General features: G+C 34.0%; 1 protein-coding gene across 5 annotated transcripts in view; it reads left to right on the top strand.

The window, feature by feature from the left end:
* The first annotated feature begins 584 nt into the window (after positions 1 to 584).
* Positions 585 to 26,685, top strand: part of LOC123678079 (probable tubulin polyglutamylase TTLL2) — a 104,822-nt gene continuing 78,721 nt past the window's right edge. Inside the window, exons 1-2 of one of the 5 annotated variants that reach the window (XM_045614876.1) lie at positions 585 to 631; positions 5,283 to 5,377. In XM_045614876.1, coding sequence (XP_045470832.1) covers positions 5,297 to 5,377 — 81 coding nt within the window. In that variant the 5' untranslated portion in view covers positions 585 to 631; positions 5,283 to 5,296. Of the gene's footprint in view, positions 632 to 5,085; positions 5,378 to 26,685 lie in introns of those variants that run through there. The other 4 variants (XM_045614873.1, XM_045614874.1, XM_045614875.1 and 1 more) reach the window with 4 other exon arrangements.

Genomic DNA, 26,685 nt, shown 5'->3' with positions numbered 1-26,685 from the left:
CACACATCCTTCAATCAACGTTTGATTGAGAAATATGAAATACCTTCTGAAATTATTTTGTATGAATATCATTAGAAAATAATGATATGAATAAGATTTTCTGTACACGTAGGTTTAATTAACAGTATCTCTAGAAAGTTACCGTACTTAATTTGGTAAAATAAATTTAATTGATTGATTGAATATATTCCCGCACGATTTTGTTGTATGAAGTATGACAAAATGAATTGTTTTATCACATAATTGAAGACTTTTTAATTGTTCCATTTTCCAATTTATACCTTCTGAGAATTTGCGCGAAACTTAATATCAGAAAAATCAGCCTGTATCGAAGCGTGCGACTCGAGACTTTTTCCAGATGCCTTTATCAGAGTCTAATCACCCTTTCAACAGATATAACTCCCCACTATCATTCCGTCACATTTCAGTCGGGGGTGTATCAGACCGACTACATCTGGAGACTGGTACACCGGAGTTATGAATGGTGAAACTCTGTCATTGGCGTAAAACGTTAGTCAACTTGGGAGGCACGAGTATCCTAGGGGGCTATTTCAGTTCCGTATTGTGCACGGTCTGAACAATTTACTCTCCTCCAAGTTCACGCTGCTGTTGCTGGTTATGTACCGTTGAGGTAATTTCTTTCACTGTTGTTATCCACACATTGAATTTGTGTATGAGTTTGAATATTTTTGACAGACGCCGTTTTCAGTTTCAACAAGTGATAATTTTGAAATTCAAACTTTCCGTATAGAAGTTTTAGAGCGCTGCCTGTCTTAATATAAAACCGCTTGTCCTTTGTCTTCAAAACGTGTATTCACAGTTACATTCTGTTCAGTTTGAATATGAAATACGAAAAATCGAAGAAAAGCGTTCTACAAAAGTTGTTGATTCATATTATTTTTCCATATGCTTTTTCAGAATTGAAATTGGCTAGATGTTTATTCGCGGAAGCAAATTTATACCCATTTATTCAAATTGGTACGATTCTGGGGTGAATCTTCATTGAATAACTTTTTAAAATAATACAATGGCCTTTATTAACAACTTTTCACTGAATTAACGCATTCCTTCAGATCTAAATTACACTTGTTTCTACTACTAGTCAACAACTACTGATTTCAACAATCTCTGATCTATATTATCCCCGACTTTAGCCTATCAGCGTAGAAGAGAAAACTCCCCTCGCAGTCGGCTTCCTCACTACACACTAAGGAGAACATTCACTCAATCCCGAATATTTGAAATATTAGAAGGATAGAGCTCGGTCGTGTCCGGTCTTTGTAGTATTTCTGGTCTTCATCGAGCTTCTTGTCCTCTTACTCGAGATCCCGCCGATCCTTGGACACGTCCATTGCCTCCTAGGAATTTTCTCACCATCCTTGCTGTACCTAAAAGAATAGTTTTTGCATTATATTACATATACAGGGCCCTGCAATAGTGCGTTAGGCTTTCATAGCTGCCAAATCAGATGTTTTAGGTATTCAGTTGAGAAACATTCCCTTTGTACTTTCGACGTTTCTGCATCTCTGGAAAGTATTTTCTGTTATACAGGATGTTCCCAAATAAAATTATTCAACAAATTAGTGATTTTTTAAATGGAACACCCCTTATATTTTTGCATATTTTCAATGCTCTTCAATACCTCTATCATGATGCGAAATATTAGGGATATTTTTCCAACGGTAGATACGGATCTTATTAAAAACAAACTGCAAAATTTCAACAAAACAGTAGTTCGGTAAAAGCGCTTTACCAATTTTCAGAAGCGATAGAAACATGAATTTGATTAGAATTTCTTTCAACTCAAGACTTTGCCTAGTCATCTTTCCTAAATGATCAACTTCTCTTATACAGGGTATCCGTTATCAATGTCCAAATATGAAGAATTCAAAATTTGTTTTTTCTCGAGTTTTTCAAATGTAACACCCTGCATTTTTTTCATGATGATGTACACAGTTTAAAACTTTTTCAGAATGAATTAGTCCTTATATGGTTGCAAATTCTTGGTGCTCGTGTCTATCCTTATATTCGTTTCCTGAAAAGATATGACATGCACCTGTGATAATTTGGATTGTTTCTACATCGATCGTCATTGTCATTTTTCATGATATGATGGCAGTAGTTTCTCATTGAAATCTCTTGGTCTTGGATGGCAAGAAGAAAACCTTCTGTTCCTGGATACATTCCACTTGATTCGAGCAAATAGTTCGATGCTTCAATCAATGTCGACATGATCTCGATTCATCTCGTTGAATTGTCGGCCATGTAGGGGATTCTTTCTCCATTTTTTGTAATTTTATAATTATTTCTATTTACGTATAAGTATAACAATTCTTATTCTTTGAGTTCCTCTTCTATCGAAGAAGTAAAATCATCATTGCGATACGAATTTTGCTAGCCACCGCCATGAACAATTCTACGCTTCTGCATCCAAATCACGTTCTCAAGTAAAACAATACCAATACGCAAAGGAATATTTTTATGTTCTGTTAATGTTTTTCTTTCCCGACTCAGACTAATAGATGGTAGTAAGGGTCCCGCAACATTAACATAACATCTCCCCCTCTCCCTTTAGTTTTGGTCGTCCAATTAAAAGTCATAGATTCACGATGCAGTGTTTCAATCTTTCAAAATGTACAACCTTCATCTTGGCCTTGGGGATGCGTTGTCTTCATGGATTCCATTGTCATGGTTGATTGGCGGCACTGATTTTCCAGGATTCCATTTTTTCTAGTGTCTTGAGTGTCTGTGATATACTCTTGCTCTGGTTATTTTTCTGGAGTAGATCTTCGATTGAAATCGCTCTCACTTCACGCCTTGTGAAGTTATTGAAATCTGCTTTCACCTCTAATGAGCGAACTAGACCATCACTGCATCTCTATAAGTGCGTTAGTCTCAGAGTCCTCTGAATTTTTATGTCCTTTAACCTATAATGAATTATTGTACTCTCAGCTGTTATTTGAAATCGTCTGGGGCTTTTGAGTATGCAAACTGGATAAATCTCTGAATATCTGCTGCAAACTGCAGGTGTTCACAAGATTTTTGGACTTGAGTTTTTAGTTGTGCTAAACATCAGCGAAATGATTTTTTCAAGTTTTTCTCTCACCTTCTTCGATACTACTCGTGCCACTAAAACTTTCATCTTCGCATACTCTTCTACCATCAAAACATCTTTCTTTGTTTCTTCCCGTATCATACTGATTTCTTCCTGCAGATTTTTACTTTGGCTTTCTGAAACACCTAATCGAGTTGCTCCCGTTATTCCTTCTCCTCTTGTTTTTCTTTTTCTCCTTGTTCCTTATCCTCTTATTTTTCTTTGAACATTTTTTTTTCATCAAACTATTGTTTGATCCTTTTCAATCAGAATTTTCTTTTCCAAAAAATTGCACTTGTTTTTACTACTGTCAGCAACTACTGATTTACTACTGATTTTCACAATTTCAGATGGCAGCAACAATATTCGTTAGCAGTAAAAGAATCAAACGCTCCGGTAGTTGATAATTTTTATTTTTAATGGCAGGATTGGCAAATTTTTGGACTAGATATAACTTAATCTACGATAGATGATTTCTCAAAAACATTTTAATATTGTTTTTCAAGCTATCTAAAATTACAACAGCAACAACGAGGATAGTTATCAATTCCATCCAAGATTCATCACACCATGTCACTTTATAGGTATATCGATACCAAATTCAGTAGAAAGTTCTGTTAATATTTAATATAGTTAATATTTCTGAAATTGTTGAAATAAGTTTTGCTCTTTACCAGCACAGAAAAAAAAGACTACTGTTTGATGGTTACCATTTATATTTCACCTGAAAAAAATCTTTAGAGATCTGCCTAGAAGAATATTCCACTAAAAATTTGACAATGTACCTAATATACTTGTAGTAGATAGTCATGTCAACATTAAATTTGCAGATCTAACATTAATCGATTCTTTTAACGAGCGTTCATTAAAATTCGTGGTCAAAAGTGCTGTGGAGAAATTAGAGTTGATTTTCTGTGATTACAAATAGCGCTTAGCTTAGGTAGGTATTCACCATAAAAATATTGAAAGGCGCGGGTAGTTTCCATGATTTTATGAAAGTATATATTATTACGCACAAGTAAATATTTCGCGAAAAAATACCTCTGTAATTTTTTTATGATTATTTTGAATAAACATTGTTATTATTATCATCACGGTACTCGGTAACCTTTTCTTGGCCAAATCAATGGCATTGATATCAGAATATCGAAAGCAAACTTGAAAATTAAAATCTATATTATAACAGAAAATTGTTTCTCATCATAACGTAACATTCAAGAAGGACCCACAGAACCTATTCACAGAGTAGAGAAGTATACTTCTCTATTCCGTGACCTATTGCTGTCAAGAAAAGGAGCAACCCGTCCAGCAGAGAATACTAACATTACCAAACTGATACCTATCAGTAGCGCCACCGATCTTTCTGCTATCTTCAATAAACAGCGTTGATTTCAACATTAAATATTCGAATCAGAAACTTGCTGGCGATTTTATTATTTGGCTTTTTTCTATGAAATATGCCAGCATATTTTTCCGATATTTTGGTTAATTGAATTCATTTTTATCGATTTCTATGCACCACTTTTTGAATCTCTTATATGCTGTTAAGTACCGTTTCTTTGAAGTCTCTAGTGAAAGGAGATCTCATACAGCATTTGTTGCTCCTTGAATTCCATTTTCTTTGGAATTGATTTTAGAGAAGGAAATGTAGTTTTGACACTTAATTGTACAGATGAAAACCTTAGTAACCTAAGGCAAATCGATATTTTGTTGGAAGTTAATAAATTACAGACTAAATTCAAAAACAGAAAAGAAATTAAAAATCAACTATCTTAGTGGAAAAAATATAATACACAATTCAAGAGGAAAGTTATTTGATCTGCCTCGAACTTCATTGCTTGCCCTCGCTATTGCTTGGGTGCAAACTACGTCCTCATCTAATAACTGATACTTGCATTCCTTATAGTGTAAACAACTATTAATTTCAATTCGTTTCCACGATATTGAAGTAACATCAATAGAAAACGATGAGTGAAAACCCCAACAGCGGCGGCAATGTGACCATAATTAAAAATATGCCATATTTATAAAATTTCATTTATGAAAATAATGTATTCTATACGTCATTAACCCAGTTGTCAGATCATAACTCAATAGTCGAACTCTAGTAGGAGTAAATATATTTAGATTAATTAAGTTTAATCTAGGTGAACATTCAAATTGACGTGCATTTGAAATTTTGTTTCAGATTCTATTTTAGGTATGTACGACAACTGCTTCGGAAATGGACCATTTTTGTTCAGATTGAATGACAATGGATGTGGCCCCAATTTATTAAGTCAGGTGAGTGATTCTTTAATTCTTCTGTGGTTCAGCTCAATTTTCTGAAATGTTGAATGTTGACGTTGTGTCGAAAAAGGAGATATGGGTATGCACATTCTGTCTATGATGGCAGCTATATACCAAAAGAATAGAATGATTAAACGATGAAATGACATAAAATATTTGAAGAAAACATCATTTTGAAAACGATATTATCGATGACAGTTGTTTTCATTTGTCCATTGTATATTATCTCTGACCATATTATCAGGAAACACCAAGCAGTAGTCTGTGTCTGTGGCGGAAGTCACACTTGTTCACTTGGAAGATACTTCAAGATATTGCTTAAAGTGTTACATAGATACAACCATTACGTTGAAATAAGACAATATACCTGTATGGTAGGACAACCGAGGTTTCGCAAAAATTATTTTGATTTTGATTCCCGCGTCAATATAAATGGCCTAATAATAGGGTGAATAACCCCAGTACATATTTTCGTAAGTAGTAAACACAGTTCCCGAGAGAGATTTATTTCTGGATAGCATTTTGAATTCTTCCTAGGATTCAATTATGGACGTTGAAATCATATTTCTACTCAATTATTCGACTATGTAGCTAACAAAGCAACTGCATACCTCCCTATGTAGAAATTGAGCCTATTTAAAACTGTTTGGTTTTCAGATTTTATAAAGTTTATTTTCTTTTCATACGGATTGACTTTATACCAGGAACTCATTTTATTGAAGCCTCATACACATAAATTTTGGCAAAATTTTTGCAGATAGAATGAATGATGCTCAGATAGAATTACCTACGAATATTACAGGATTAGTATTTCTTGAAATATTCGATGACTAACATAAATCACACTACCAGCTAAAAAACCGCACCAAACAGCGACACGTTGAGGATGGAGAGGATTTCCAACAATAATTCTTGAATTTTTGGAGTTCCAAATCTGACAGTTCTGCTTATTAACATAGCCTCCAGTCCAAGGTAGAGATGAACGATATCGTGATTTGAAAATCACATTGTGAATCGTGACTGTGATTTTTCAATATCAGTGATATTGAACATTGATGTGATCTCGGGTTCAAAATTATTTCTGATACAGATATGATGTTGCTGGTTGATCGGCCTGAGTTATTGTTAAACTGAATTTGAAAGATTTAAGTGTTCATGCAAAATACGGTGTCCTGTGGTTTGTGGAATGACTACTCGTTAATTCAACGAGGAATCGAAAAACCTGGGTTTTTGTCAATACTACGAGCTATAGCAGCAATATTCCCAATTATTCTTGACCGACCCAGACGGTTTCAATTCTAACTCTCTCACTAACTTGTCTCAAAATCTCAAATTTTTTCACTAGTTGCGCTCCAAGAAGGTGCTAGACGACGACTCAACAGTTTTGCGTTGATGTTGAAGCTTGTATCGTTCCATTTTTACTCATTCAATGTCAAAATTTAATAGCTTCAAAAGAGACAGCGTCCAGATAGCGGGCTATTCAAAATGAAACCTCTTATCAGAAAATCCTTTTCATGGATATGAAGAAATCAAGCTTATTCAATTTATTAACTATTTTGGAAAATTTATTTTTCTCTTGGTTGATTCAGATAAAGAGGAGATGTCTTGATTTTTGCAGTTCAACCACGCCCCATAAAATTAGGACCTTGCTTTTCGTTTCGAGAATTCGTGAGAACTACCCCTGCATTTCCGAATGCAGAATTATGTCCTGTTCGACGTAATTAATAACGACATAACCCGCTCGAGGAAATCATTTCGGAAATTATCATGCACATTCCAATGGTCCGCCTCGATTTATTGCCCTAAGATACTGATAAACGGGCCGCAGTCTATAAAGGGCAACCTTTTAATGGAAGTATGGAAAGACAGTAGTAAACTTAGAGAGTCCGATGCGGTTTTATTATTCCCGTTAATTCGAAGGAAATTCCGGGAAATTTATTCGCGAAATGCGTGACTTGTCAACAACGTAAGACGTGGAATTTAAATGGGGAACTCAGGGCCGTCGCTAGCCAAACTGCCGCCCTGATAGAAGTCAATTCTGCAGAATGCAACCAAATTAATATTGATTAATCGGGATCTTCTATCGAAAGATGAAACAATGGAAGGCATCTCTGAAAAATATTGATAATAACTAAGGGGAAAATATTCGGGATGGCCTATTAGACGTTTATGGAAAACCAATCATAATCTTGAGCTGAAAATTTGCACATTGGGGTTTCAAACAATGATCTTTCCCGCTAAAATATTTTCAGATCTCTACAACTTCCGGTTATACCGAAAACAGTTATCGAGGAAGTACATTTTTGGTCCAAACCGCAAACAGTCTTATAATACTACGTATTTGCAGAATCGAAAAAGGACATTTTTTTTTCGAAAAAAGCTCTTTCTGCCGAAAAATTCAAAAAAAGAATCCTATTATATTAACTCATGAACTGTTGAGTTTTCACCAAAGGTATGGAATATTGCCGGAATTGTCCCAAAAAAGCTTTCCAATGATGGAATAATATACTGGGTGTGTTATTTGAAATAAGGAAGTAGTAATCTGTTTCCAGTATAACCGAAAGTTATAGAGATCTGAAAATATTTCAGGTAGAAAGATCTTTTTCTCAAACCCCAATATGCAAATTTTCAGCTCAAAATTATAATTAGTTTTCCATAAACGTCTAATAGGCCATCCCGGTGAATCACCCTGAATATCCATGATAATTTTAGTTTGACAACTTATGAAATATCTGACAGTTTTTGGGAAAAATATCGGATATATTTATATTATAGTCACTGATAGTAGAGGTATTGATTGTAAGAAAATGCCGAATGTTACATTTCCATTGAGAATAATCACTTTGCTGCCTAGGCAAGAAAATAGTTACTTCGCTGCCTAGGCAGGAAAAGTAATTGCTGATTGATATAGAATAGAATCGAGTTTATTTAGTACAAATACAAAATAAACCGAAAATATAGCTGTGAGTTATTCACACTGAGGTAATACCCGTGTACAGCATTCAAATTATTATTTATTCTCTATTTCACGGCTACAAAAAAACTGGAAAACTAGCAACTATACATAATAAATGATATATTAGTTCCAACTCTAAGTGATCCCTGTCTCAGTCGGTATTGGTATGTCTCTTCATCAGTTTTATTTCGTCTTCATCGGTGAATCTTCTTTCTCGGATCTTCCCCCCCCCCCTCCTGTCGTTTTTAGCGGTGTGTTTTTTCTCTTCATCGTTTCTCCCCTCTTTTTCTCTTTTTAAGTGGAATTTATAATTTTATGTATCACAGTTCGGTCTTGTTCAATCCGCCATATATGTGTCTGCAAAATCAACCAATCAAAAAATATGTGTCTGCAAAATCAATATTTGCTGTCGATCAGAGAAAAACTATTTTTCCATCTAAAAACCATATGTAATTTAAAATTGAGCATTTGGGGGAAATTCATAAAATAACCAAATCGTCCCAAATTCGATTTCTTGTGAGGGAATCCCAGAATCCCTTTGAGCTAGAAAAAATTAATTGCATATTTTCAGGCTTGATTTTTGATTGATTTGGGGAAAGTCGCAACCGTACAGGTTCAACTGTTTTCAAGCTATTAGAGAAAATTGAAAAGTGGCTTGAAATGGTAAGTTCTCATAACACGTTTCATTTGTTTTATTTCGAAAAAAAATCACATATTCACTTGCCACCAGTAGATTATATGAAGGGCATCATGATTTCTTTTCTCTCCTATTTTTTAAGTCATTGATGAAAAAATGATTATTCTCAATGAGAATAAAACATTCCTTATTTTCTGACAATCAATATTTTTTGCAAACTCCCAAATTTCTGGAGGACTAAGTACTTTAAGTCGCTATCACTGACCATAATATGATGAATATATCCGATATTTTTTCAAAAAAACTGTCAGATATTTCATGAAATGTCAAACTATAATTATTATGGACATATACATTCCCATAGAAACCAATCATTCCAACAATTTCGTTTCAATTTATCACTAGAGGAAAAATAAAAAGATTGTGGGAATTGTTATAATTTGTAAATACAACATCTTACATATATCATTATAAACAATCGAAGAAAAAATTATATGTTCAACTCGGCAGCAAAGTAGATTTACTACTTTGCAGCAGTAAAACAAAATACTACAAAACCAAAAACTATTACAATCCCAATTACTGGTCCAAATAACGATCGGATATTCAACCAAAAAAAAATAATGACACTTTCACAAGCAATTTCTCACAAAGCTGTTTTCTTGCAGAGGTACAAGAAGAATAGCTGAATGAAAACGCTTTAAGAAAACTAGAATTCATTTTTCTCAACAGGGTTAGAGCTTGTATCCAAATAATAACTTCGGACAGTTTATGAGATAAAATGATATTGAAGAAATTGGTCAATGAATAACTTCTGGGGTCTTCTATTGTTTTTTTTTTTTTTTTGATAAATTACCATGACACATCTATGCCAGTGTGGAAACAGATTTTGTTTTTCAAAAAAGATTGATTACCCATTGGAGGGTTTCAACAACACCATAAACCCTGGAAGAAAGCAGCTTTGGAGAAAATATACAGGGTATTTCCTAAACATGCGGCAAAAATTCAGGGGGTTGTTCCTTGGACTATTCTAAGAATATTTTGTCCTTTGATGATTTTTGAAAAACCTCTTTGTTTCGAAGATACAGGGCGAACAACATTTTTCATATTTTTAAAATTAATAATAGTTTAAATAAAAATGCGTACAGCACTGTGTTTACTAAGTAGGTACAATTTATTTTTGAATTTGTTTAACAACATTCCAATTACTAAAAACGGCCAGTTTTTTGACTAAAAATTGATAAGTGCAGATGGTAAAGGAATACAGATTAAACACGGTTTTCATTTGAATTCGTTTTGTGATGTATTAGCAATTTTTAGTCAAAAAACTGGCCGTTTTTAGTAATTGGAATGTTGTTAAACAAATTTAAAAATAAATTGTACCTACTTAGTAAACACAGTGCGGTACGCATTTTTATTTAAACTATTATTAATTTTAAAAATATGAAAAATGTTGTTCGCCCTGTATCTTCGAAACAAAGAGGTTTTTCAAAAATCATCCAAGGACAAAACATGCTTAAAATAGTCCAAGGAACAACCCCCTGAATTTTTGCCGCATGTTTAGGAAACACCCTGTATATGTGCAAAAAGCAGCTTTGTTGAAAAAGTATATGTGATTATATGTGGAAGTGCCATTATTTTTTTGGTGAATATCCGATTGTTATTAGGATTATCAAATGTGGTAATAAAATCAATTTCTGCCGAACAAATTTTTTACTAGGTACCTACTAATGTGTTTGTATACTTGAAAGCGCAAATATTTTGAAAGCGGTTAGTTTTTCAGGATTCAAACATTATTCATTTTTTACTCAAAATTGAATGGGGAAATCGTGAAATGCATAATTCGTTTGATTTTACCAGTGACGTAAAAAAAGGGTAGAAAAACGGAAAATTATATCCTTTTTGTACGCCACTACTGGTAACTGATAATGTGATTGAATTCTTCCAAATTTAATTGAAAAATTTCGGAAATGGTGTGAGTTATGTATAGAAATTACTTTTAATTTTTCATATTCAACGCCCTGTATCTCTGCAACGAGCGAGATTTGAGAAACGAACTATTAGGAACGTCTTATTCATTTTTCAAGGAAAATCTCCTGTTTAAATTTGGCAGCACTGTATATAACAGTCACGTCATCCGACTTAATTTTTTCATGCACGTTAAATATGAAAAAACGTTCGGCCGAATGGACATCTTTTTTTTTTTAATGATTTATTCAATGAAATTATATACGTACAAAAAATCAACATTCATAATTTTCTAAATAAAACTTATTTGTGACATGAAAAACGCTTTGTGCACCTGAAGTTTACTTTTTTTTGATTAATAACATCAAACCTTACATATAGCTGAAACCATCGGTATTATCTTCTTGACCATGAAATCAATGTGGCTTTTCCAGCTCAAATTTGAGTCTAACATCAGACCCAAGTACCTCGCCTCGCAGACTTTGTGATGTTCAATATTACTAATGATTAAGTTCAAACTTGCTCGTTTTTTGTTCTTAAGCTTGAATACCATATACTTTTATCAATATTAATTTTCAATTTAATGTAAATACCGTTGTAGATCTTTATTAATTTGTTAATACAATTGATCCACGTTATTACCTGAATATATCAAGACAGTGTTGTGTGCAAAAGTGAAATACCCGGCCCGGATATCCGACTTACTCAAGTTAAGTACATTCAAAAAATAGATGAGAGGACTCAGAATCGACCCTTGGGGAACACCATACATAAATACATATTGACGGCGATCGGTTCAATAGGACTTAATCAAGTTATATGTTTTTCCTCTGAATCCCCTTCGTTGGAGCTTATTGATAAGAATATCTATGCTTATTGCGTCAAAATCCTTTCTCAAGGCTACCATACGGCTATTTTTCCATCTTGCCTCTATCTGAACATACATCCTGCCTACCCCCTAGCGACGGCCCTGGGCAAATTCCATTATTTATGCACAATAACAAGTCGCATATAACCGGCCTTGTGTTTATTCGAAACCGCGCGTGTGATTTTTTCCGGTTGTAATTCATTTCGATCGCCCCGTAGGTGAGGCGACTGATGCACGTGACCATCGCCGTCGGGACGACTTTCGGTTTATTATTTCTCGTAATTTATTCGGGGGATGGAGCTGGCGAAAAAAAATTCGATTCCGCACGAAGCTGTATTATTTTTATGCGGACGCCATAATATCTACGTCATACAGAGAGATTTATGGCGTCGACGTGGATCTATGATGATATAAAGTATGGGTAGGGTGTTAGTTAAAACCTCAGAGTAATAAACATAAATAGAGCGAGCATGTCATTTTCAGTAAGCAAATTTTGTCCCCAATATGAACTATCAAATTTGACAGGCAGCGCGCGGAAATGAATATATATCAGTGATACGATATTTCACTCAATTCGCAAGCTCCTCCAGAAAGAACGCACTTCTCATGTGTAATAGGGAATCGCTCAAATAAATATATTTCATTCAATATAAGATAAATTAATATCGATATAGTAAAATTGTGGATTTGAAAATATATATATATATATATATACAGGGTGAGTCTTTGACTTGTACATATATTTTAACCGAAGGTTCTTGAGGTCAAAAGAAACACTTTTTTCATTTACCATTTTTTCCGATTCGGCCCTGTTAAAAAGATATAGCCATTTTAAATTTTCAAAATGAGCTAATTCACCCCTGAAAACCGGAACACTGAAGTTTTCTCAAGCATAAGATATACCTCTTGAACCTTGGAAATAAGCTACTAAATTAGAAAAACCATCATAAACTCACGTTTAACATTCCATTTGTTGAACAAAGTAGTGTTTATAATCAAATAAATGAGTTATTCCAATTTCGTTGACGCTAAAGATTAAATATTCTTCTCTTGATTTCTATTTCATTTTCGATAATTATAACGAATTGAGCTCGCTACCACCCATATTAGCTCTGATACTCATATCCATTCATTCATTATATTTCATTTATATGATATCGTTGTTTATTTTTCGTGCAAGAATTAACCTTAAAATCTCAAATGAATAATATTCATCTATGAAAGATCTAACACAGACTATAGTAATCTGTGGTTTTAAGTTTGAATTTCAAATTTCGAGTGATGCCAAATATAAACACAGCAGTTCGGTTCGACTAATCTATGTTCTAAGTTCTAACCTAAAATTTTCATTTACAGTTTAGTTTACACTGTTATTGTTATAAGATATTTGTTATGAAATGAAGCATTTGATTTGTTCCAACTATCTCATAAAAATATTGAAATGCATCAATATTTTTGAAACCATCAGTATGAAAATATGGAAATATGTAAAATATTCTGGCTCTGTAATCAATGGAAAATGTTAGACTCCACTTGTAATCAAATTTGTTGTTAATGTGTACCTACATTATAGCCAACTTTACTACTTAATTCATCTTGATTTTGGCATTGAAAATAAATGAGAAGTATTCAATGTAAATATCCACAATAGAATATTTGGTTTCTTTCAACTCACCTAATTTGTTTTCACATTAAAACAATTATGGCCCTCTTAGAATGAATTTATGGAATAGCAAAAGAATAAAAGTATTCAATCTCAATCACATGAAAATTTGTCTAGTATGTACCTAGTCCTAGTGATATGTTTCGATGTGAGTTTGAATGAGCCGAAGAAGAATACAGTATTGTTCGATAGCAGCAGTCTTTAGTGGGATATTGATTGTTGTCATTATAATGAGACTATTTTGTGAAAACTTTTTTAAACATGGGTTTTATGAATGATCTGGACTTTTCAAAAAGAATGTTGATTTTAGTGAAGTATCTTCTTATTATCAGAGCTGTGCCAAAGCTCAGTGATTTTTAATCAAATCGAGGAGTTGAGGTGAGCTTATTCAAATAACTTCATTTTCAAACTAAGTTGGCTAGTACTTCAATTCTTAAATCTGAGACATGACTTCATAGTAAATATTCATTTCTGTGGTTTTTTTTTCCACAATAGAACAGAGTTGCATTCAGCCAAAGTACCCAATTTTTTGAATTTCACAGATATTTTTTTTTTTTTAAGATCAAGTTATTCGAAAACGGCGCTTTGTACGAGAAAATATGAAGAATACTTTTATTTTTCAAATTAGCCAAATATTCTTCAATGAACGTTCAAATTACTATTAAGAGTTGGTTTCTTCGAATTTCTGGTATTTTTATGGTATGTTATGTTCATAACAAAGAAACAGAAGAATGTGTATGGAATCTGGTGTTCGGAGAAGATGTATCACATCAAAAAAAAGCTATATTTCAAAAATCATTTCCTTCGATACAACCATTTACGAGATATAGCCGAAAATCACATTTTTTTAACGATTTTCAACAGCCTGTATCTTTTTAACCGGGCCGAATCGGAAAAAATGGTAAAGGAAAAAAGTGTTTCTTTTGACCTCAGGAATCTTGGGTTAAAATATATGTACAAGTCAAAGACTCACCCTGTATATCAAAATCCGACAACATAATCTAACCATGTTGGGGACGTGTAAAAATTGCGTATACTCTCTCTATCTATGTTTATTATTCTATGGTTAAAACGTTCCATATTCCCTTCTTCGTGTTCTCAGATTGAATAATAAATCTATGTTTTGAGGGCAGGCCAAATAAAAAAATCCTCATAGAATAGTCGACGTTTCGATTCCAAGTTTGTTCTTCTTGAAGAGTTTTCAAATGGATTTATGAAGTACTATGATGTGGATATGAAACAAATAGGTCACAACTTATGAAATTAATCACTTCATATTAAAATTCGAAAACAATATTTACTTTTGTCAATCTGAATGTAAACAATGTGATGGGACGGATGTAACATATTTTCGACCTCTTTTCGGCATATCTCGGGCGCTATGGTCCGGATTTCTTTGTTTATTCGTGCTTGAGTTTTGACAGGGCGTGTGGACGAAGTTTGAAGACCTAATATTTAAGGAAGAAGTCGCAGATGCTCAAGTCTGTTGAGCGCGCTGGCCAACCCTCGTCCCCTCTCAGCGAGACCAGTCTTCCTGGGAACATCTGTCTCAAAACAACTAATGAAGTTCAAGCTGTATGAGCTGCAGCGCCATCCTGCTGGAACCAGATATCACCCAGATTGTGTTCTTCAGCAAGTTCTTCCAATTCAGGCGCTAGGAAGGTTTCGAACATTGACACATAACGCTGGGAAGTTACTGTGACGGTGACATTTTCCTCCTCCAAAAAATAAGGGCCTTTCACTCCAAATTGGGACACAGCACAACAAACTGGTACTTTAGATGAATGAAATGGTCTTTCATGGAGTTGAAGAAGATTATATGCAGCCTGTACCGAAAATTTGCTCATTCACTGTTCCAGAAAAATGAAAATCCTCAAAAATCGGTATGACATTCCCAAAGCTATCGAAAGCCTTCATGCAGAACGTCTTGGAGAAAGCTCGATTGCTACTCGAACAGCTCTGCACATTTTCCGGTGTTCTTACCGTTCTCGGTTGTCCATGTCCTCGCCCTCGTCGTGTACTTCCTGTGTCCTCAAGTTGACGAGTCCAAGTTTTGATTGTGTTGGCAGAAGGGACTATATCGAATGCCGAATGCCCGATGGGTCGCGATCACAGAACGGTTATTTTCGTAAATCGTGCGTTCCGCAAAGCCTCGATGCACCCCGGTCCAAATCATGGTGCTGACCAAGAACCACTGACTCTAAGGAACACACAACATAAAGAACCCTTCTGCACCTACTGACCTGTCAAAACTTGTCAATCGTCTCTGCCGTATGTTTTATCTTAAAGTTTGGTTTTTATAACATTTTATTTTGTGTTGCTAAAGCAAGTACTTGGACACTATTGTATTGTTCGTAATTTTTATGTCAGAGTCAATATTTATAATAAATTAATGAATGTTCCAGTCTTGAAAAAGATCCAAAATTGGCATCAAAACGTTGACGATTCTATTAGAATTTGTCCTGTCATCAAGTCAAAAATGTATTATCCAATAAATAAAACTTACCTACTTGAGAATTCCACTCAAATGAAAATATTACTTTCAGAAAATATCAGGAATTGATTGAGGTTCCAAAGGTTAACGTAAATAAAACACATTCTTATTTAGGATGTAGATAAAATTATCGGACCTTGCTATTGAATTAAGAAGACTGTAACGTTACAATTGCCACATGAGACTCTAAAGACTAATTTCTAGGGGTGGTTTGGCTTATTTGGCAACAAAACTCCGATCCTTTTCACTCTAAACAAATAATGAAATAAAAACTTAACTTAAATCGGTTTTAAATGAGTTACTCTGCAAATAGGATGGAACCTCTTCTGTAAATTATTTTCAGTCTTCTGAACATCAGATCTTATCAGGAAGCTATAGTACTCCAATCCCCATTCAACGAAGTTGATGTGATAATGCCAGGTATTACGCAGGTATTCTTTCAGATTCAGGAACTAAAGTGGTTTAACATACGTACTATTCCAAATTCTGTATTTCAAGGGAGCACTTCTTGATATTTTTCAATTCGAAGAAAGGTTTCTGTTGTTCCAATTCCACGGGAGGTGCTTTGAGAAAATGAACAACGATATTAGAAAATGTTAACTGAATTTACAACTCCTTCTCGGATTTCTAACCAAGAAATTACAAAGAAATCATTACACTCATTATCAAATAAACCTGAGAAGGAGTTTTGTTGAAATTGTTTGACACAAAAAGAATCCCACCAAACTTGAAATACGTTTCGGCAAGATGGATGACTCTAAAAAAAAACGACTGTTTCAAATTAAATTAATTCGTTCTGGCGAGATTATCACTTGTTGAATACAAATATTCATGTGAACACTTACCGAGAATCCCGACACAATTCTCGCCGATAAATTAGATTCCAAATCTCAAATTAAATTAATAATGACTGAAATCTAAATCTTAGGTACGTATCCTTGCTGAAGTCTTGACAACAATTGAAAATCTCTGAATGGATTCTCTCTAGATCCGCGCATCCGCGCTCCGACCGATGGTACACGATCAACTGACAAATTACCGCGTCTTCGAAAATTCCAGTAGCGTAACATGAACCGAAGGGTGCAAAATCGTTGCAAGACAACATATTTCAAATGTCCTCAGCGTGATCTCTTAAAGGACTCGCTCCTTGTGAAGTAATTTGCGTTGACACGTCGACACATGGAAAACGATATCATCCAAATGGCCGTTACAACTATGGTTGCAGGTGCAGCACCATATCCTTTTTATGAAACTGTCCATAAAAATTCATACATTTGCGGCTGTGTCCCCGATAACTTCACGAATTCCATCTTTAAGGTTTTAAATCGATTGTGTAGTATTGGTATACTATCATTATTACCTTTCACATGGCCCCAAAAAAAGTCTTGAGGTATCAAATCACAAAATCTCGGTGGTCAATTAGGATGATCTCATCGAGAAATAATACAAAATTGCTTTTGCCTTGCGAAATGTGATAGCAGATTTTCAACCTTTTTAGTAGTGAATTTTAACGATTTTGATGTGTTATTGAAGTGTATATCTTTCATTTTTAGTAATGGCGTAGTTTTATTTCTCAAAATTCATAAGATGTAGACCTCTAATGTGATAGCTGACCAGATAGCCGCCAGACGTTTTGGCGCCCTGGAAAATACAATTTCGGCGCCCTTATTTATAGGCAATACTCAACAAAAAAAACCTATTTCTGGATATTGTTAGAATATTGTAGGTTTGGTTTTGAATGACCAAAGATGAAACTAACACGTAGACGTCCGATCAGTTCCCTATTTGTTATTAACATACCTACATAGCTAGAATGCTTATTTTAATAGATGAGTGAATAATTTAAGTTGATCCGGCCTTTTTGAATATTGTATCCAAAACCAACAATAGGAAATGAAACAAAACATTAGGTTACACGAGAGAACTTACCTTCATTTTGAATCCCTGAAATCCAAAGATACAAAAAATATTGAATAATTCAACTCTGAATACATACTCTCAACTTAGTTTCGCGTATTTATTTCTCTAGAATAGGAAATGAACTGAAAAGGTTGTGCAATATCAACCTCCTTTTCGGAAAACAATATCGTGATTGGATAATGGATAATTATTTAAGAAGCCGCCTTAAGAATATACCTTATTCTAAAGAGAATAATAAAGCAATCATCTGGTGAAGTTTAGTGAGATAACAGATAATGCCGACGATAATTTATGATCGTAAAACACATGTGTAAAAAGGAGAGCGCAGGGAGCGTAATGCCGACTGGAACTTGTAATTTTAAATATAATTGAGGAATATTTTCTCTATATTTCCCCTCCAATTAACTGCTATTGTTTTGAATTTTTATAACTAGTTGTGAGAGCCTATTCGATTTATTTTTACAACAAAGAGTGGTAATTTAATTAAGAAATTTTTAATTTTAATTGCGCCCCTAGAATTTGGCGCCCTGGCAAAATGTCCGGTATGTCGATCCTGGCGGCGGCCCTGAAGCCTCTTATTGGAGGCGCATTCGCCATTTTGCAATGGAAATACAATGAATCATATAATATTTCAACTTTTTTATTTCATTAATTTTTAATATATTTGATAATTATGAGGATGAATTGAAAAATTTGATGGTCTTCTTTGACAAACCCAAATTTGTCAAAAAAACTAACCTAAGAGATCTTGAATAGTACCAGATGCATAACGGCGCATCCAGTATTTTATTTTGGGGTAACATCAAACTAGTTAGGCGACAACAGTGGGTTGGGTTGTAAGCTATAGGTTGTCTGTTGTATAGAGAATTTAAATTAGGAAAAATTCATTCTATAGTTCGGAGATTGAATTGAAGGTCAAAGTAAATACGAAAGATAATAAAAATAAATAATTTTAAATATTCAATTTTCTTTCAGATATTCCTAGAATATTCAATACATTCTCAATATCGAATTCAGAATCATAATGAATATTCAACAGCGCAGTCAATCTCTCACTAAACATTGTACTTTTTGAATATGTTTTCTGTCCCTTGAGGGTAGAATAAAATCTTTGCGGCGTAGATACTGGTAACCTCGCTGGTAACGTACAAAATATTTCGCTTAATATAGATATTATTTTATTATTATTATGACTCAACAGAAAAGAGTTTTCTCAACTCATATGCAAATTTTAAAAGAAAAACTACAGAGTGTGAAACTTAAATTAATACAGAATTCAAAAACAAAAGAAACTAGTGAAATCACAAAAAAAAACCGAATGTCAACTCACACCGGTTCGCCACCAAGAGTCAAAATTTTTCTTGAAGGATTTGCGCCAACGACCTCATCAGGAAGACTGTTCCAATTATGGAATATTCTATTCCGAAAAGGCCATCCTGCTCAACTCGTATTGCTGATACGTCTGCAGCAATCGAAGAAATCTTCCTCATTAGTCTTTCAAACTCCACCATAGTGATCTGCTGCGATGTAGCCGAAGTTGAGTTGCTCGAAGTAGAACCAGATCGAGTGGAACAGGCATTCGAAGAACGTGGAGGACACTTCCACAGAATGGACTTGTCAGAGAGGCATTGATGATCAACCCCACTCAGGTTTACAGATCTTGAATGAAAAACACTGGAACCGTGAGTCGCAAGTGACGGAAAGCTGAGTCGCACCGAGCTTAGTTGAGCATATATGTTATATATGTTGAGAATATGTCACGAAATAACTGCACATATCGAAATGGTACTAATAGCGTATTCTCCGAATTGTTGGTATTTTTGGGGGAGGGGGGTCTGCAGTCCTCCCAAGCTGCTTCAGTGCAGATTCATAAAGAATAGGTTATCATTAGAATCTAGTTATGGCGTTCAGATAAATACCATGGGTCTGTGTATTACTTTACTCTTTCTACTGATACCAATGGGTATGCTATGTATGTGTATGTACTATGCTTTTTCGTTCAATTCTCCTAGTAAAAGCAGCTCTCTATCATAGGTACTTTATTATCGGTCTTGAAATACTAATAATTAATTATTAATTTTGATAGAAACAGTTGAAATTGCTGTATACAAATTCTTATATCTTATCAAACTCCATCAATACTTCATAAGTAGAATTAATCGAAATATTGAAGTCCGGGAAATTTCACATATATTGCAAAAAGCATATCCGAAAAGTTAAAATTCCATTAGTACCACTTATGAACGAAATTCCTTTACCAAAATCATAACATCCTTTATAAGTCTAATGTCAAGAAGTTGTCATATTTTCTTAGTATTTTTGTAAGGCTTTTTCTAAGGAATACAATCAGTATAAATCTATTGGAGACTCGATGGGAGATGATTCCTCAATATAAGGGACCTATAGTGATCCTGAGGATTCGAAACATAATCATTTGGAGAATTGGTGTTGGCTGAAGAACCCTCCCCCCCCCCGATTTTGGAGCAATTTGATATTATTTATTGGAATCTTAGACCCATACCGGATATCTATTTGAAGTTTTATTAAAATCAGATGATAATTGTAGAAGTTGAGAGTGTTGAAGAGAGTGTTGAAATCATTTATAGAACCAAGGGCGTAGAAATAGGGGGGGGGGGGGGTACTGGGGGTAATTAACCCCCCCCCCCCAAGATTTCCAAAATATGAAATTGCAATATTCTCGCAAAGACGAAGAACGAAAATTTTTCCATAAAATGATCCAATAATCATTTCACTTTTCTTCCAAAATCACACGGCAGTAAAAAATCGGACCCTTTAACGGTTTATGAGTTTATTATCGCTTTCAAGATGAGTACTTTTATTGCACTACGAGCTCGTATTTATTATAATTATATTATTATAATTAGGTTTATTATTTTCCTTCATCCATCCGCTTTATTGGCTTCTCATTTGCCATCTGCGATTTTTGCATTCGTCATCAGTATACACTTACCCGTTGTTTGCGGTTTTTTGTATCATTCTCCTCACAAAATTTCAATAGTGTTGTTATCAAAGAACTGAACTGAGTAATTCACATAGAAAAATTTGTGAATACATCAATTTTGAATTGGCTATATCTACACAGTGTTCCTCAATTGGAAGTAAAAATAAAAATGACAGATTTCTCGGATCATTTCAAGAAAAACAGTCCTATAACATGAGTCCTCAAACACTTGTTAAAGTTTAAGTTTTTGTTCTCATAGAACCTTCCTTTCACAAGATATTTAATTTGAATTGGCCATAGATATTCTAGTTCAATGTTTTCATAATGTTATATGCTAATTTTGAATGCAAATCCACAGGGTGATATTTTTTCTTGAAGAGTGCCTTGAGTACTGTTTTTTAGTTTAGAAAAATGTGAATAGAAACTCTGGTCCAGTACTACATTTTTTGGTTTGTTATGGTTGTATCGTATCTGCTATCGATTTCGAGAAAAACATTTCAAACAGCTCCGTAGTAATCCTCGGGAAAATTATTATAAAGATCCAGCTAAATTGATTATAAACTTTGGTACTTATTTACCCACTCTGTAGCAATTATTAATGAAGATTTGATAAACTGATTTAAGTATCACTAAAAAGTACGACACACTAGTATCTCAAAAGAAAGCTTTTGCGGGCTCTTATTCATGAGACTTTTGATTTTTAAAATTATCCAAGGAATCTTTTTTTTTTCCTCCGTAACTCTAATTAAGGAACATCCAGTATAAGGTAAGAACAATCGAATTGGTAATGAAAAAAATTATTTCGAGTAATTTAGTTCAAACTTCTTTTTCTCATATTACAGATATGAGTAAACGTTTTCGTCAAAAAAATTTTTTCTCAAGTCATTTAAGTGAGATATCTCTAAAGGTAAAGGACCAGGCACCTGAATGTATCATATTAAAATGGTTATCGGTTAATTTCAAATATTAGTATTGCTTTCTGTAGACCTTCAGGCCCCTAATAAGGACAGGTGGCTATGACAATAGCAGAAAGATAGTATTCATTAAATGAAGAATTTTTCATTGATCTATTGGATTCCATTACCTGCTAATGACCACCTCCATATAGTTGATAAATGTTGATATCAGTTGTTTATTAGTATTCTTACTTACACTCAACAGATTACATGGATTTCTACCTGATTGCAGTCAATTATGAATTTACTCAAATGAGAACTTTCTTATCTTCAAATCATCTATTCCGAAATCACGAACAATTCCTGTCGCCCAAGATCGATAATTACATTAATTCTGAATCTCATTTTATGGTCCCTGATCCTGATAATATTACGAACCGTTCTTCAAGACATGAAAATGCAACGGCGGGGAAAATAAATGAAACGACATTTTGGTAGTTAATAAATCCTTTCTCGAAGGGCCATAAACGGAATACAAAATCCCGAATCAACTTTACGTCATATCATGGTCGAATCCATCGAAAAACTAATAATAATTCTGCTGCCCGCCTCGAGTGAATGAGAATTACGTTCGATGCTCCGAAAACGGAAGTTTGGGAATTATTTGAGGTATAATTTATGTACAATTTCGGCAGTTACTTACACGATACCAGAAATGAATACCTTCCTGATCCATTCAGGAATTGCGTTCACTCTTTTGGAAACGCAGATGAAAATAGAACTTTGCGTGCCGAGAACGTTTTCAAGGTTGCTACAGGAGACTCCAAGAATGGCGAGAAATATGAGCCAGTTTGGTAGTTTATTTCTTCCACGATAATTCAGAATGAAATAACAAGGGGAGGTTTCATTAGGTCATGTTAGGTATTATGGAGGCCCAAAAGGCGATAATAACAGTGGATGTAAACCAGATCATATCGTAGAAACTTACTATTATAAGGTACAGCGGCAAACTTAGAGGAATGGACAAAATCACAACGAAGTTTGTAGTTGATTTTCTCTTGAACCCTTCCGCCCATTTGAGCAATTATTATTTGAATTGTAGCTTGATTTTTCGGCAGAATTGCTGTTCAAATGCCGTCCTCATTTACATCCAGGGTGTTTCAAGTTCGACTGCCTATTAGAAGTTTCTGGAGAACCGGGCCTATTTGAAATCTGAAAATTCGGAATATGATATTGTTCACGATTTCCTATATTCTGCTAAAATATTTCCGAAGCTCTGGCACTTCCGATTATTAATGAAAATATTACTTGTATGATAGGTTGAGTAAATTGAATCATTCAATTCATACATAAATTTTCACATACATATTCATAATAAACATTCATAATCTTGTATAATGACAATTAACTTAGTTCAGTATGCGTCATTGGCAGATGTCTCACGCTGAGCATGAAAGTACTATGAGGATTTCAGCTCGTGTTGTGAAACATTTGCCCATTTACAAACTGAAAAACGCAGATGCAAAAACACGGCGTCTGGGTAAAAGACGAGACAAGAGCCGCCAAACCAAAGAGCCAGGCGGAAAAGCGTGAAAGAGAGGAAAACCTCAAATATTGGTGAAACTATAAGTTATTATCGTATAATGACTTAGCAAGATCAAATACATCTTACTTACATAAGAGTAATGAAAGATATATAATGTTCCTGGATATATATTTGAGTTAGATTGTTGAATTTTTTTTGTTATTTATTGAGGATTTAATATTATCAGGAAGTATATTGAAGAATTTTGGAGCGAAGAATGTGACAACTCTTTGAGTATGGGACTTCATAAATAGTCGGGTTCTCAAAGATTCTGTTCTAATATTGTATTTAATGGTGTTATTAGGTAATAGTATTTTGATTCTAGATAGTTAAGACAACTACGGACATATAGGGCTCTCAGCGCTAGGATATTCGTCTCCCTATAGAGTGAGTCTGTAGGATATGTACGTTTTTTCCTATATGTAATTTTGAGACATAATTTTGAGTTATGAATACATTTCTCATAGCGTTTCTAAAACAGCCTCCCCATACAACCAAGCAATAGCGCAACACCGATTCCGCCAATGCCATGTAAATTGTCCCGAGCATCTTTGCATTTAAGATTTGCCTCAATTGATAAAATCTGAAGAGCAACCCTCTAATTTTCCCATTGAGGTAAGAACAGTGATCACTCCACCTCAGGTTGATCTACTATAATGCCCAAATATTTATTTTTTTTACATTTTTTATTGATTCACAATGACAGCTTGTATTCGAGCTTTGTTCTGTTGAGCACATCAGTGACGAAAAAAGTGATGTATTGAGTTTTCTTCAAATTAATGCTCAGTAAACTATTATTCGGCCAGTTATACAATGATCTAAGTCCCTCTTCCGCCTTCCTGAATACTTATTCCCAACCGTAATCTCTGAACACCACAACTGTATCATCAGCATATGAAATGACTACAGCGTTATCCAAAATTGATCCTATTTCATTCACATATATAGGGAATAAAAGAGGTCCCAAAACAGTACCCTGAGGTATACCAATAGTTATCTTCTCTGGTTTGCTGTAGGCATCTTCATTCCTTACCTTTTGCCTCCGGTCTAACAAATATATTTTGAGAAGTCAGTTCGTATCCCCTCTGAATCCTAGGTATTCCATTCTTTTTAAAATAGCTCATGAGGTATTGTATCGAATGCCTTAGCTAAGTCAACAGAGCCGTATCTAGGTACAATTGCGCCTGTGGCAATATGTTAGACAGCGCCCCCCATTTTGGAAGTTTTTTTTTCACCCATTATATTTTCTCATAGTATTTTTTTATTCATAATTTGAGTCATTTACTTTCGTTGAAGTTTCAAAATAATAAACAATATTATATATATGTATATGAAAAAATTCAGGGAGAAATTACTTGTCAAAAAATAGGTTTAGTTTTCAATTTGTAAAAAGTTTATAATTTGTTTTTTTTTGTTTCATTCATTTTATATTTGTACCATTTTTCGCTAAAAATATCGTTTTGACATCCGCCTATTGGATGAATTTGAGGTCGAAAATAATTCCAACCTCCACAACTCAGACGTATTATTTGTTGATGTTTTTTTTTCGAAAACTTTGAATAAAAGCAAAAAATTACAAGAGACATTATTTGTTAAGAATGGATTAGTCTATCCAAAATTAATTTACTCATTGTAATATATGAATAAAGAAAAAGTTATCGCATAACAAGTTTGGAGGGTGGCTTCTTCTACCCCTTGGAATCATAGAGAAACACCCCCAACAATTTTTTCGAATGCCTTCTCACTCGCATGAAATGTCAGCTCAACTTTATTTTTGTGAATTTTTTGGTTTTCAAGAGATAAATTATGTCAAAACGATATTTTCATTGAGAACTGGTACAAATTTAAAATGAATGTGACAAAAAAAAAACATTTGTCAACTTTTCACAAATTAAAAACTACTTTTCCCACTAAGCGGGAGAGAGCTCAACCCTATTATTTGAAAACGAATCTCCCCCTAATTTTTTCGCACCTAATCATAAACACCCTGTATATTTACTCCTTTCAATTGAAACCATCGATATTCATATAGGTACATATAAAGACTATAAAAAGATAACTCCTGAAGATCTAAAAAACCGATCCTTATAAATTGTATGAAAGAAAAAGAAGCCGCCGCACTTCATTCAAAAATAGATGGTACCGTTTGTCGAAGAAATACCGAGAAGTTTGATGAAGCGCAAAACATTCGTTAGAATAGGGGTAATAACACGAAGCTCGACCCAAATATTTATGATCTGAATGCGGCACCTTTGAACATACCGACGCTCAACAGATATATTTATGACTAGATTACGGCACGCTTGAACATAGCCATATTTATATTATTTCTTCCCTTAAATTAAAGTTTTGTTGATTTTGAGATCATTTTGGGCAAATTCTATGGAAGGCTAGCAATATTTTAAATGTTTCCAGATTTATTGGCATCGCTCGTTGCGAGGCGTATATAGGTTTAACATGAAAACCGAATTGTGATATTTCGAATTATTTCGCCTGGAGCTCCAATATTTTTTCTTTTGATATTTTTGGGCGCCCCTGTGGGCCTTGCGCCCGTGGCAAGTGCCACCTTTGCCACGCCCTAGATACGGTACTGTAAGTCAATAAATACTGCAAGGCTCTTTTCGTTTGAATTCAAGGTGTTGTTTATCTCATTAATTAAATTGAATACTGCGTCCTCTGTGCTTAGTTCAGATCTAAAACCGTATTGATTTTTATTTAGTAAATTGTTAGTTTCTAAAATTCATGATACGTTACTGCATCGGCCTCTCTGTGTCTTGAATCATTATTTACATTATTTACAAATTTCGGATACAAGTTAGAGGATGGTACTTTACTACCGTTATTTATGATCAAAAGCCCATTTCCAACTAATTTCAAAAAACCGTGTAATTGTAAAAAAGCTTGTAAAACGAAAGCTTGTTATTGTCAAAAAAATAACATTAGTTGCATACTAATGTGGTTGTGATTCAGAAGACTGTAAGAATATGATTTATAAAAAGGACGTTGATGATAAATAAATACTTATTTTTCGATCTTGTTTCATTATTTCATAATTCACCATCTATAACCTTCGTTTGAAAAAATTATTTAATGTAATTATTCTCTGTTTTACCATAAAAAAATAACATAAACTTATAAAAAAGTAATTTTAATTACATGTTCCGATTTATGCTTAAATAACTTTTGAAAAATTGATTTCAGAAAAAAATTTATACAAAACAAATTGTAGAAAATTTAATTAATAATAACATTGCTCTCCTTAAAAATCTTGATAAAGTTGATAGTTTTTAAGATAGATGATAAATAATGATTCAAGACACAGAGAGGCCGATGCAGCGCATGAGTCAGAGAGA

The sequence above is a fragment of the Harmonia axyridis genome, chromosome 4, assembly GCF_914767665.1.
Source record: "Harmonia axyridis chromosome 4, icHarAxyr1.1, whole genome shotgun sequence".
Lineage (NCBI taxonomy): Eukaryota > Metazoa > Arthropoda > Insecta > Coleoptera > Coccinellidae > Harmonia > Harmonia axyridis.
The sequence above is the reverse complement of the archived record's forward strand: the minus strand, read 5'-3'. Positions and strand labels throughout refer to the sequence as shown.